Genomic DNA, 14507 nt, shown 5'->3' on the forward strand with positions numbered 1-14507 from the left:
TTTGCCCAGATTGTTCTTATGGTGAACGTGTTTGATAAAACTGCTAGGATGTACTGGATGTCTCATTAGTGTAGATATATGTGGCAACTCACTGGATTTCAAAACCAGCCATAGCATATTGGACCTTCTCATTATCCTTGTATACAAGGAAGTTACTTCAGGAAATTTGATCTTAATTGCTATTTCCCTATCATATTATGGGAATACCTTGGAAAAGGCAACTAAAAGCGTGAGTCCCCAAGTATGGTGTGTATTGGGCTTAGTGTACCTTGCCAAAAATTGTTTACATCAAAGGGAAAGGCATGTACTATTTGTTTTCGACTCTGATATTGATAGAAGGCTTGTTTGCTTCATTTGTTGTGGTTTTTGAAATAGTTTCCGATCCTAGAGAGAGAAATGCTCCGAATGTGGCCTTGTTTGGACAGCCATTTTCCGTCTAAAAATTGCGTCATTTTCCATGATCACATTTCCCTATTACCTTTTTTTCTCATATACATCAATTTGCTACAGTAATTTTTCTACAAAAAATCCTAGAAAATGCAATCCAAAGGACTTTTCTACTTATTCGTAGGCTAAGAGTAAAATGATCGAGAGAACAGTCATACTGAAATCATGAGATTCTGCAGGTACAAAAATTCTGACCATAAAAATATGAGGACGCGGTTTTTGTTGAGAAATGTTTCTCCAGTGATATAAATCATGGCATGACAGTTCTTATTGTTTAGTAGGTCTTGAGAACATCTTACATCTTCAATGTCCTGAGTCGTGATCTAAATTTCCTTTAATATGATGGGAGCTCCATGTTGTGGTTGAAGAGTAATAACCGTATTGGGGGCATGCGTGTAGGATGGTGAGAGCTCGAATGAGAAATTTTGTACTATGATGGATAATGCAATCTTTGCTTCCATCAGTGCAAAATTTTGGCCAATGCAGGTTTTGGGACCCCACCCAAAAGGGAAGAATGCTAGTTGATTTTTCGAAGCCTTAGACAATCCTTCTGAGAACCTTTCAGGTTTAAATTCCTCTGCATCACTGCCCCATAGCTCAGGATCATGATGGATGAGTAATAAGGGCAGTGTAAGATCTACCCCTGCTGGAAGAGAGAGATTTCCTATCTTTGTTTCCTGGTATGTATGTTTATACAGAGCGATAGCTGGTGGATATAATCTGAGGACTTCTTGAAGAATCATGGTTACCTGTAAATATTCCCAATCGTTTACACCAAATGTCATAAGATAATATTTGACTAAAGAAAACAAGTAGATCAGTAAATATTTAATAGAAGTCTCTGTAAAAATTCTACAACTCAAATAAACAGTTCATGTCTCCACTTCCAAGATGTAGGAAGAAGTGAGGAAGAAAAATAACTATGGGGGAATGGATTGAACATGAAGCATTTTCTATTAAAAGGAATTGTACGTGAGCTTGTTCTTTGTATTACTTCCATTTGAATATTCTGCTCTAGTTGGTGATTGAAAAGAAAACACATTAAAAGCCTATCTGTATCAATTACCACTGCTTTTCTTCGAAAAGTTATTACAATATGACCTTCATCGGAGCATTGCATCAAGGCCATTTTGGAAGTTAACTCTGCCGCAGATAACAAAGTTATAATCAGCGCAGAGGATGTTCAATGGAAAGTAGTTGCAAATATCTTAGTGATTTACAACTCTCATTCCAATGGATGTTTAAGGAACATGTAGTTTTAAAGTATCTTAGCGATTTTTCAATATTAAATGAATTGGAACTTCAATAAAAGGTAACAACTATGTCTGAAAGAAGTAAAGAGCAGTACTCACAGTTTTAAGTTGGCTTATAGTTTTAGCATCAGGATGCTGTTTCCCACACAATGCTAGAACTTCTTCCCTTGCTTGCTCTTGCCACTCTGGATGCATTGCCAGGATGATCATCGTCCATGTTAACAAGCTTGAGGTTGTCTCTTGACCAGCTATGTAGAACTGCTTGCATTCCTCTATTATTTCTTTGATGGTCATCTTGTTACCATTTTTGTTCTGTGGACTAGATTGTAGGCTGTTTTCATCATTCGACTGCAAGAGTAGGCCAAGTAGATCATCTGTATTTGTTTGTCCAGTTCTCATCAGGGTTTCCTTTCTCTCAATCAAAGACTTGAGCATTGAAGTAATGTTTTTGTCCTAACTTTTTCTTCTCCGGTTCTTTTTTGTTGGAATGAATCTGTTCATTAATATGGTAAGGATATCATACAACTCAGAATTCTCTCATAACGAGGCCATTAGGTATTCTTGCAATGCCTAATGACACTGACTGAAAAAACCAAAGCTCATATGTGAAGCGTATTGTACCTGAGACCAGGAATGTACAAGCTTTGCATGGCTTCAACAACCAAACCTTGCAGCTCTCTCTGAAGCTTCAGGATTTGATTTCCTTCGTTGAAGTTGCTTCCAAATGCTGTCCGAGAAATAATATCTCCAGTCAAGTCCTGAAATTCAGGCCAGACATCTATTTCACAGGTTCCACCAAGAGCAATTGATTTCTTCCACTTTTCTACCACCAAGACACAACTCTCTGCAAATATTGATACCATTCCCTATTTTGACACACAGCAGTGGGACAAAAACAGTTTGAGAATCCATACTGTTATTCATTAATCTTAGGCTTCTTAGTACCATCTCAAAAACGATACCTGGTGGAGACAAGGAGGGCTGGAAAATTACCTTTAGTTTCTCCAAGTTGAATGCAGGAGTCATTATCCTCCTGTGAGTAGCCCATGTTTCACCCTCTAGAAGCGTCAATCCTTCTGTCAGAATGAGTATCAGAGGGTTCAACGCCAGTGGTGTTATACCAAAGTGACCTTGCTTGTTAGCTAGCACTTCTTTTATTATATCAGGATCCATAATGTTCAACCTTGGAGTTGTCCCTGCCCAACATAGTGATACTTTTCCTGTTTGCATGTGAAACACATCTCAGGAAACTACAATTTGCAATGATACGATTCATCGTGAATCTTGTAACTTACCATATTTTTGAGCTGTGTTGAGAGTGAAGGGATCGACACGCGGTGCAATCTGATGAGAAAGGCTCATTGGTTTAGACCATGCTTCAGTGATTTGCTTCATGAAGTCTTTCATGTCTCCAATCAGAAGTTTGTAGGGGTTGCCTCTGATTCCTTGCTGTTTTAAGCGCCTTTCAAGCCATTTTGGCTTCCACCAGATGGAGTAAAAAACTTTCAGAAAGAAGTAGCTTACCAGAAGTAGAGCAGTGATTTTTAGGGACAGGATTTTCAGATCTTCCATTAACTTGAAGATTTTCAGCTACTTGGTTTTTGGTTCTGTTGAATGCTTTATGGTTTCTAAATGCTTCTAGTTCGATATTTATACTGGTGCCTTTCTGAAACTTCTGTTTGAAATTTAAGTCAAGGATAGTTGCTATTGAGCGAGTGCATACAAGGATTTTCTTCTTCCTTGTCAAGTTAATCTACCAGTACCTTTCACATCTTCATTATTTTACTACTTAATGATCTTGGAGAATAAGTTATGTCCCTGGTCCATTTGGATTGTTGTTTCCAATAGAAAAATTTTTACATTGATCTTGGAGAATAAGTTATGTCCCTGGTCCATTTGGATTGTTGTTTCCTATAGAAAAATTTTTACATTTTTCGTGCACATAATTTTCAACGATTTGTTTATTTTATATAAATCAAATTACTACAACTTACGTACATATTTTTTTTCAAGAACTTCAAAAAATAGCAAACCAAATAAATATTTTTCAATCACTTTTTTACCTTGTATAAATCAAATTGGAATAATATATTTTTTTACAAAAATTTTAAAAAATAGTGTAATCCAAACATGTCCGTAAACTGTACATAGCTGTATTCCTTTCTCATTCTAAAGGGTTAATTACATTTACCTCCCATGAGGTTTGACCAAATAACGAATCGATCCCTGAGATTTGACCAAATAACAAAAAGGTCCCTCAACCGTTAGTCTTTGCCATTGACTGTTAGGGTTAATTACATTTACCCCCTTGAAATTTGACCAAATAACGAATCGATCCCTAAAATCTGACCAAATAACAGATTCCTCCCCCATACTAACTTCTGTCACTTCATTTATATAATATAGGAAAAGTATAAGGAGCTGGTACATTATGGAAAGAAAAAATGCATACTACATTTTCAACCCTCTTATTTGCTAGAAATTTTAATTTTACTTTATCTTTTAAATAAATTATTTTTTGAAAAAATAGGTACTTTGTTCATATAATTGGGAAAAGTCGTAAAGCACTGGTATTTTATGGAATAATGGGTATTACCCTATGTAATCCAAAATTTGTCATACTATTTCACCAAATTACAAAATACGTGTATGGCAAATTTTGCATTACAAGGTCTATCAAAATTTACTCTGATTTTATCTGTTAAATAAATTAATAATTTGTTGGATTCAAAATTTTATTTGTTAACCAAAATTTTTTTCTGAAAACACAAAAATCGATAGGTCAAAAATTTGATGGAAATCAATAAGGGTTGTTCAGACTTTTGGCTATTTCCGTTACATATAAGTGACAGAAGTTAGTGTGGGGGAGGAATCTGTTATTTGGACAAATTTTTGGGATCGATTCATTATTTGGTCAAATTTCAGGGGGGTAAATGTAATTAATCCTAACAGTCAACGGCAAAGACTAACGGTTGAGGGACCTTTTTGTTATTTGATCAAATCTCAGGGATCGATTCGTTATTTGGTCAAACCTCAGGGGAAGTAAATGTAATTAACCCCATTCTAAAAGGTCATCCGAATATAATATATTATAAATGGTGATGGAAAAGCCGTCGGCTAAGAGTTTTGCTTTTTCGTGAAGAGCAAGCATTGGCTCAAAAGTCAAATAGAAAAAACTGAAAAACAAATTGCTTCCACCGCGTCAGCTGCTGCTAGACGTTCAGAATTTTGGTTTTGGATGAGACTATAGTTAACAGAACGTTTTCCTGCGCAAAGTTGAAAGTTCGTGGAAACTGCAATTTGATTTTTCCTTTTCTTTTCTATTTTGGCATAAATTCTTCTGCAAAATTTTGTCCTTTTTTTTTGTTGACGTATAATGTTGATATATCAAGTGATCAATATTGAAACACATCAATATTGAACACATATTAACAATTATTATTCTTCTTTATATTTGTATACTTTCCTTATTTAATCTTGATTATTTTTCCTTACATTTATTTATTTTCTCTAATTAATCGTATATTTTCAAAAATATAACACCTAAAATATATTTTATCGAGTGTTCGGGTTAGGGTTGCATACGAATCAAATCGAATCGAGTTTTGATCTTATCGAACCGAGTCTTGACTTAATTTTATTGAACTCGAGCTTGAGCTCGAAAAAATAAAAAATAATTATTTTATTTTTTAAAAAATAAATAAAATAATATTTTTTTCTTAATAAATAATAAAATATTAAGGATATATATATTTTTACTATTAAAATAAATAAATAAATATATATATATATATATACTCAAACTCGCGAGTCGAACTTAATATTTTGAGCTCGATTTCGACTCGAGCCAGCTCGAACTCGAGTCGAGTTTGACTTGAGCCGCTCGCGAGTCTAAGCTCGTTTGCAGCTCTAGTCCGAGCACTCGTTAGAGAGACCGTCAATTTATTATGCTTACCAAAATATTCTCCTCCGCTAGCGGATTTTTTTTTTCTGGAAAAAGAAAATCACATGCATCCATTCGAGAATTTTACTCATTAAATTGAAGTCCGATATTGATATTATAAAATAAAAAAGTTTCTAAAACAATCAAAGAAATAAAGTCCAACGGTGGTCCAAAAAACTAATGAAAGACTGTATTACGTTTAGTTGTGTGATTGAATTTCACTCACATGACCAATAAAATTGAAAACAAATTTAGACAGGTAAGAGTAGCCTCCTATAAAGGAAAATTGGATATATGCAGGCCTGGACTTGAAGAAAAGCACGGGTTGGACATCACTTGGCAAACGATAAAAGGGCAGGGCAGGGTGAGAGAAATAAAGAGGACGAGGGAAGGTGGCTAAGGATAACATTGGCGCTTAGAAATCACTTGAAGGTGTATTGCAGTTTCCTTTGCGTAATGTGCTCATCTTCAGTCGCTGTGGCCTGTGAGAGAATTGGCTGAACCATATGCATTATTTTCTTCATTTCATCATCATCCTTGCACAAGAGAAATTTCTTAAAAAGCAGTGAACTGACCAACTTCAAGAGAGCGAAAGTAGCTCCAGTTCTATAGCATGTCACTATGGGGCAAGGCATGCACTAGTTGAGAGTGAAACTGAACCAAACTTCCCATTTCAAATCTGCCAGTTGTGCAGTCATTGGTTGCACAGCGATCACTTCACTTCAAACAATTTTTAGTGATCGAGCGGTAGACTTGCATGCAAGAAATCAAACTGAGGAGAGGAGGCTGATAGGGCTCAAAACGAAAAATTGCAAAATTGCTATCCTTGTTGTATACTCGTATCTGAAAGTCTTCTGTTCGAAATGGTGAAGCATGGAGGATGTCAAAACTCGCTTTCCAATCAAGAATAACACCCTCTTTGTGTTTCTATGGGATTAACTAGTAAAAATTACCAAAGAACAAATATACCTAAACAAGAAATAACAAGACCAAATCTCTTGAAAAAATGAAAAATAAAACTAGCAACTTAAAAGCAAATCTAACAGAACAAAAACATAGAATACTTCCAATTGGGCAAAAGCTTCTTCTCATTATTAGCAGCATTCTAGTTTCAAAGCCTAATATCATCCTAAACACCAACAACAACAATGCCATTGAACATTCATGCCCTAATAATAGTCCAATAAAGCATAAAAGAGAAATGGCCAAAAAAAAAAAAAAGAAGCAGCTTGGCGAAACAGGACAATTGAACAGAGAATTGTACCCTTCATCAGAGGCTAGCCGTCTGCGGCGGAGGAACAACGTAATCCAGCACCACCACACCATCTAGCTTATCCCTAACCAAATCCTTCTGCTTATTGGCCGCCTCCGGTTCCGCATCGAATCCCTCCAATTCATTAACCCCGTTGAGTACTGCAACAGAGGCGATTGAAAACCCTTTCGCTCTCCCGGGAGAAAAGTTCTCCCCAAAACTCAACTGCTCAATCCCCGGAAACTTCTCTTTGATTCCCCCAGTCACCCCCAAAACCTCATTTTTCTCATCCTCCCCGGAGCCCTCCTTCAATTTCAAAAACGTCACCCTCATAGCCGAACCGGGAGGAATATTAACCGCGCCGGCGCCACTGGCAACCCAATCGACGGCCATAATGTCATCGACGATAGGCTTGACGTAATTGGTGACGACGGCGACGTGGTCAGGGTGTGCGGAGTAAGCATCGAGGTCGGACTTGGAGGCGTAGCGAGAGTGGAGCATGTGAGTGAAGGTGAGAGAGGAGGATCTGGACCGGAGGACCGGGCCGGCGGTGAGGTGGAGGACGGAATCGAGTGAGGCGAGACTACTGAGGTTGTTGACCACGGCCGTTGCTTTGGAAGGGTCAATATCTGGTTTCACTTTGAAGAGGACGATGTGTTCTATGAACTCAGGTGGATTGCCGGCGGACATTTTGATGGACGGTTGTGATTGAGCGGCGTAGAGACGGGTGGTGGAGGGAAAGTAGAAGAATTTGAACGGAGAAGGAGAAGAAGAAGAAGAAGAGCGGAGACGAGGAAATGATAAGATGTTTGTGCTACAGTAAACTGCTGCTCTTACACCTCCACACAGCATTTTTTTTCTGATGTTCCAAACTCCCAAGTCGCACTTGATTCGCCCCCGTTTTGACTTTATTCCTTTGATTGTTTTAGAAACTTTTTTATTTTGTAATATCAATATCGGACTTCAATTTAATTAGTAAAATTCTCGAGATGGATGCATGTATGTGATTTTCTTTTTCCAGAAAAAAAAAAAAAAATCCGTTAGCGGAGGAGAATATTTTGGTAAGCATAACTCTATTGAGTGCCCGGCCACTGGTTAAAATAAGCTCAAGTGTTATATTTTTGAAAATATAAGACTAATTAGAGAAAGTAAATAAATACAAGGGAATGTATGCAAGATTAAATAGAAAAAAGTATATAAATGTAAAAGAAAATAATAATTGTTAGTATGTGTATATATATGTAGTAAATTAAGTAAATGTTAGGTGTATAAAGGGAACCTTAAGAGCACCCGTTAGAAAAATCTATAAACTAATATGATCAAGGATAATTTGTTTAGTGCCATAAACATGTGGAATGGGCTAAATTCACATCCTCCCGTTCTAAATTCACACTCTAACTACTAATATGGCAATTGAACCCTTATCACTTAATGACTTTCACTTATAACTTTTTGCAATTTCAAAATTATAATTTCATAGAGTAAAGAAATTTGCCATAACACCTATTCTTTCAATTAGTTTCCTAATTTTTTTAAAAAATTCATTGCACATTGTTGTTAATAATTTGTATTGTATTAAGTATCTTTAAACAATAATAAACAATAATAAATTCATGAAATTCATTGTAATAAAAAATTCATTGTATTAAGTGTCTTTAAATAATAATAAATTCATGAAACCTATCAAGTTAGGTAATAGAGTTAGAGATCTTGTGTACTTCAAAAGTGTTACTACACAAATAATTTCATCATTTTGATAGAATACGCATCCTATAAAAGAAACTGAAAAATGCAAAAGAAACATCCAATAGTCTATAAATTTGGTGTAATGTTTAATTAACAACCAAAATCATTAATGGGATTACACATAAATACTGAAATATTGAAATTTTTACATGGAATATGAATAGTACTATGATAATTTTGATTGTTATATATTTAGAAAAAAGGAAATGTTATTTGCACTCACCATTTATTTTTATTATATGGTCTAACAAATGAAAACTATATGATTAGAATGATAATGGAAGTGAGATTAACATAAATGGGAGTGCAAATAACACTTCTCATTTAGAAAAACAAAAATCAAAATAAAAAAGGAGAAAAATAAATTAAAAATACACATTACACATCCCATAAGCCCAAGATTTTTCAAAACCCATGAGATTTTTGTTGAAAATATTTAGAAGAAAAAGTAATGCAAGAAATGGTTACAAGAGCAATGCTAAGCAAATTGCTTGCAGTGGATGAAAGCATAAATTTGGAATTACAAAAGGTCATAAGAAAACCATTAAATGTAAAAAGGTTTTAATATCATATTGATCTTTAGCGTATGGATATGGGATGCAAGGGTGTGAATTTAGCCTCTCCCTAAACATTGTTTTTCTAACGGTGTCCAATAGACACTCATCAATACACCTAAATTTCATCCGATCCACCATGTATGTACACATTTCAACAATTATTATCTTCTATTACATTTATACACTTTTCCTAATTAATCTTATCTCTCTAAAAATCTAACACCTAAAATATATCTTAACGAGTTCCCATTAGACACCCTTCGGACAAACTCAAACATGTATCTATATTTCTTAGTTCTCATTTCCCATTGGCTCACCTCAATGTACCATGGTTGTACAAGATCATGTTTTGTGTTTTGCACTCTACCCTTTCTTATGAAATATGAATGTTCAACTATTTTAAATAAGTCATATATTGCTCAAAATCTTAATATGGTTAAAACTTTCAACTATCAAAATAAGTTTTTTTCTTGTATTTATTTATTTTTGCTTTGGGAATTAGGCTTCATTTAGAGTTGAAGAGGGCTAATGAATTATAAACTTCTTTCTACTTTCCTTAACTCTTTTCTTCTTTGTTCTTTTTTTTTGGATGCATAAAACCTTTTTTTTCGAAGGATACAAGATTATACTTAAATAATTAATGTAGGAAAGATTTTTTCAATAGTTATATGGTAACGGGTAAAATTCTTTAATTTGAATAAGCAAATGAGGAAACACAAATACATTTGAGGAAACACATCATCAAAAAAGCCAGAGAATTGAATTACACAAGCAAGAATAGTTGAATCCATATAGAATAGACATTCAAATTGAACGATCAAAAATTGTTTCAACCAAGAACCATGCTGACATGAAGAGTACAAGCCCAATAGAAATATCAATATAGCGAAAAAGGTGAAAAGAAAATAATGGAAGAAGATAAAGGTGGAGGCATATGGACAAGTTTCATTAATTGTTGAAACTAATTGTGTTTGGATTGCATTTTTCGTGATTTTTCATAGAAAAATTACTATAGCGATTTGATATATGTGAGGGAAAAAGATAATAGGGAAATGTGATTACGGAAAACGATGTAATTTTTCGACGGAAACCGGCAATCCAAACAAATGTTCAGACATAAAACTCGTATTAATATGTTTCATTAAATTTAGTAGGAAACCCTGTTTTCAAGGTTTTTATTAGGATGAAAAGAAAACAGATACCAAATCAATAGTGTCATCGAAATGTAATAGGAAAGATACGCTAGTAATTGCTACTTTAGCTCATAAAATAAGGAATTACCTAAGAGGGTTATAGCTAAGAGAGTTCATGTGGATCACTGTTAGAAACTGAACATGTAAAAATTGAGTGGATTTCAAAGGCTTCGCACATATTCACTGCTTCGACTTTAAAAAGATTTACTGCATACTTAATGGTAATCTTCTTAAACTAATTCCTCATCTCATGGAACCTAATCAAAGAGAGATCTAATTATTAGCATAAATTTTAAATTTGACATGTAAATGTATGTTTGATTCCTTACAAAAAAAATAAAATAAAATCTAAACTAAAAGAATAACAAAAAAAACACATAAGTCATTTGAGGCACATAAGCACATAAAAACACATAATTTGAAGTTTAAGGGTAAGAGCGGTACAACAGAAGTACTTCTCTTTGAATCTCCAACTAAACTAAACCTTTTTAAGCTTAAAACATCAATAAAAAATGTACCAATATCATGAATAATTAAAGGTTTAAAGATAAATAGATGCTACTTATGTATGCAATATTCACTAGGGATTGAAAATAACCCACAAATCAACATTAAAAGAAACAATTAACACTTGAACTAAATGATCCCATTTAAAGAAATAAAAAGTCTATAGGGACTAATTGAAAAGCTAACAAAGTTTTTGGAGCAAATGTACAATTTTTCAAAAGTTGGGACTAAAATGCAAATTTTGTAACATAAATTAAACAGCCAATTTTATTCCTAAAACTATTGAAATTAAGCAAAATTTAATTGTGAAACAATTTCAAGAATCATATTTTAAAAAAATGAAAAAATTAACCTACAATACCAACATGTCTAGTTAAACTTTTAATTATAGTTAAACAAGCTTCAATTAAACAATTAAGACCATAAATAATCATAATTAAATATTACAAGCATATAATTGCCTCAAACTCACTAGGAACATATTTTGGGGTCCTTTGAATGCAATTTTTATATCAATCAAACCCCAACATCATTTCAAATACGTTCCTAGCATTAAAACAAGCCAAATTGATATTAATGAATTAAAGCCCCACTATTATGAACAAAAAACAAGAACTCCAAAAAGACTATTTGCCATTAAAATTAGTTTCTATATTAGTCTTTTCAAAATGACCTCTTTATAATTTTATTGCTCAAATTCAACATTCTCTTCAAGAGTGCACACTTCAATTCAACAATTTTTTATGAAGCAAATGCTACAACGTAGTGGCGGATTCACAGTGGGGTGCTTGAGGGCACGGACCCCCACAGACCATGAAAAATTACTCTACACAAAAGTTAGTAATTCTAATAATGTGCATGTACTAATTTTAAAAATTATACATTGCCTCATTGATATTAAAGAATAGAAGACAACTAACATAAATGATCTTTAATTTCCTCTTTCACAAAACTAAATTAAGTTAGTAATTTCCTCTTTAAATTACTCTACACAAAAGTTAGTAATTCTAATAATGTGCATGTACTAATTTTAAAAATTATACATTGCCTCATTGATATTAAAGAATAGAAGACAACTAACATAAATGATCTTTAATTTCCTCTTTCACAAAACTAAATTAAGTTAGTAATTTCCTCATTAAATTACTCTACACAAAAGTTAGTAATTCTAATAATGTGCATGTACTAATTTTAAAAATTATACATTGCCTCATTGTATTAAAGAATAGAAGACAACTAACATAAATGATCTTTAATTTCCTCTTTCACAAAACTAAATTAAGCTACAATGAATGGTAACTTTAGTCCAAAAAAAGAAAACTAAAATGGCTAAATAGTTATGCTCATGCCATATTAGTTAATGGTATAATCTTTTCATTAGTATATTCATGGTCTTTTTAATATAAATTTTGTTATATATCTAGTTAGCAGATATCAACTGTAGAGCTATTATCTTGTAATTTACTCATACGACTTGTCTAGAACTTTAGTATGTATCCTCTATTTTGGTTTATTTAACCTATTGAGCTGTTGTCATATTATCTCAAAATTTTATCTAAATAACTGACTAAATAAACCAATATATAGAAAAAAATTTGGCATTTTCAAGTACACAATTTGCTAACCCTTTTTTTAATATTATTTTCCTCTTATCCTTATAAAAGTTGATTCTTCATTAAAATGAATGCAAAATATTGAACTTTTAAATTATAGAATTGAAATTATAAGTATATATTGAACTTTATATTGTAAGAAATCTATAAAATAATGTTTGAAATTTGTATTTCAGCATGAACAAAATAACTTAGAAAGTGCCCACACTAACGAAAATTTTTGGCTCCGCCAATACTGCAATGGATTTTTTAACTTCTTTACTTGTGTCTGGTCAACATATATTTACAAAGGATTCAGCTTTTCCTACTCAATTTTGAGCAATTGTTAACTTAGACAGGATTAATTATCCATATATTAGGCATTGCAATATGAAGGATTAGTAATCCTTAGATTGTATTTATATTTCATTGTATGGGAGGTGAGGTACATGTTTCCCTCCTATAATTTTATTTATCAGTAAAATTTAGGGCTAGCATCCTACTATGTATATGGGGCTTTGCTAAAATTGAAAAAGAAATTGCCAAAGTTGGGCTTAAAATCAAAGTCATAGTTTCATCATAATCATAATTTCATGCATCAAAAGATCAGTGATAAACATGTTTAAAGAGCTCATGAATTTGGGGCTTAATATTAGGAAAATATGATGTTTAGAAGTTACATGAACTCCTAAGGGTCTAAACCACAATGCAAAAAGGTTGGCAGCGAATCTAGAAAGCAACAAAGCTCTTTTCTCTTTATTGAAGTACAAAATTTTTGACCTCAAGAATTCATAAGCAGCGGTATTTTTGCTTGATCTTGAAGGTATTTGAGCAGTCTTCTAAACAAACCTTCAACATAAAAAATTTCCCCTTAGTTAACGGAAGGTTCAGGGAAAACAAAGTTTGCATAAGGACCAAAAATGGAAGAGATATTTGATTATGAATAGGGCTTGTTGATCAGTCCTGTTTTCACTTTTCTAAAAGTTCTCCTTCTCTTCACTCTCCTTCTCTTTGTCTCCCTTTTTTATTCTGTATGGCTATTTCTCTCTCTCTCTCTCTCTGCTATATTGAACTTCTCAAATACTCTAGAAACCCTCCTTTCTTGTGATAGACATACCTAATTGTATGAGATCATAAACCATAAAAAGAAGGGGCAAATATTGAGTTTGGAGAGAAAAGAGTGATGTGACTATTTTGCAACTTTTTGATACAAATTTGGGTTTCGGTATCATACAAAAATTTATGCTATTGAGTTGTACTAACATCCATAACAACACAAAGAAAATATTCTGGTAGAATTAGTCGACAAAATGGAAAAACGAGAGTGAGGAAAAAAATTGCATGAATACGAGCAAGGAGGAAAGTGGTTGTCAAGCACGTGTCGACTATTGGAGGCAGTCTCATGATTGACAGCCAATTTTTGGGTGTCATGTGACTGCTTGTCCCTAGACTTTTACGGAGAAAGGGGTAAGAAAGGTTACTAGTTTAGCCATTTCTGAATGGTAAAAGAGCCATTCAATAAATTGTAACTCAGTGTACATCTTTGTAACAAAAATATTATATTTAACTTCTAATCACTTGGACCCATATAAGATAGTTATGCCAGAATTACATAGCATGTTTCTAGACTCTTACAACGCAAATTTTTACCCTATTGGCAAATTTGAGTCCATAAACTTTTGCCTTACTGGCAAATTTTTGTCCCTTTAGTGAAGGAGTCCTAGGTAGGGCTCCTAAATGATCTAATAGAGGGGTATTGTTTAGCAATAAACATTAGTGTTCGCCGGCATACATAAAGAGGAAGCCAATGACAACTAGAATAAGGGTTTTCTTGGAGTGATTCTTGAGGGAAAAATACCGGTTTTCGTCCCCAAACTTTGGACACAAGACACATTTCGTCCCTCATCTTTCGGGCATGACACATCTGGTGTCTGAATTAAGAATTTTAGACCAAATGTTATCCTCAAACGGCAATTTATCCACCATTTAACGAAACCGGTCACGTGAGATTCACGTA

At 33.5% G+C, this 14507-nt stretch overlaps 2 protein-coding genes across 3 annotated transcripts; both read right to left on the reverse strand.

The window, feature by feature from the left end:
- Positions 1–663: 663 nt before the first annotated feature.
- On the reverse strand, positions 664–3330 carry LOC113702471 (cytochrome P450 CYP72A616-like). The gene is made up of 5 exons (XM_027223705.2): positions 2996–3330; positions 2694–2920; positions 2322–2566; positions 1800–2193; positions 664–1196 (listed from the first exon to the last, which is right to left on the reverse strand). The coding sequence occupies exons 1-4, from the start codon at positions 3270–3272 to the stop codon at positions 2154–2156; spliced, it is 789 nt and encodes a 262-aa protein (XP_027079506.2). The 5' UTR covers positions 3273–3330; the 3' UTR covers positions 664–1196; positions 1800–2153.
- Positions 3331–5808: 2478 nt separating this feature from the next.
- On the reverse strand, positions 5809–7794 carry LOC113701045 (stress-response A/B barrel domain-containing protein UP3-like). 2 transcript variants are annotated; one of them, XM_072059927.1, is made up of 2 exons: positions 6908–7794; positions 5809–6179 (listed from the first exon to the last, which is right to left on the reverse strand). In XM_072059927.1, the coding sequence occupies exon 1, from the start codon at positions 7745–7747 to the stop codon at positions 6914–6916; it is 834 nt and encodes a 277-aa protein (XP_071916028.1). In that variant the 5' UTR covers positions 7748–7794; the 3' UTR covers positions 5809–6179; positions 6908–6913. The 2 variants fall into 2 exon arrangements, with proteins under 2 accessions (XP_071916028.1, XP_027077304.1); XM_027221503.2 differs by lacking the exon at positions 5809–6179 and adding an exon at positions 6315–6497.
- Positions 7795–14507: the final 6713 nt, after the last annotated feature.

Source organism: Coffea arabica, chromosome 7e, assembly GCF_036785885.1.
Source record: "Coffea arabica cultivar ET-39 chromosome 7e, Coffea Arabica ET-39 HiFi, whole genome shotgun sequence".
Taxonomy (NCBI): domain Eukaryota; kingdom Viridiplantae; phylum Streptophyta; class Magnoliopsida; order Gentianales; family Rubiaceae; genus Coffea; species Coffea arabica.

Excerpts from the sequence above, each read along its gene's own strand:
- LOC113701045 (XM_072059927.1), bottom strand. The coding sequence starts at position 7,747 with ATGCTGTGTGGAGGTGTAAGAGCAGCAGTTTACTGTAGCACAAACATC.
- LOC113702471 (XM_027223705.2), bottom strand. The coding sequence starts at position 3,272 with ATGGAAGATCTGAAAATCCTGTCCCTAAAAATCACTGCTCTACTTCTG. Across the intron at positions 2,921-2,995 it reads CAACACAGCTCAAAAATATG|GAAAAGTATCACTATGTTGG; the intron begins GTAAGTTACAAG and ends ACATGCAAACAG. Across the intron at positions 2,194-2,321 it reads TTGTACATTCCTGGTCTCAG|ATTCATTCCAACAAAAAAGA; the intron begins GTACAATACGCT and ends ATTAATGAACAG.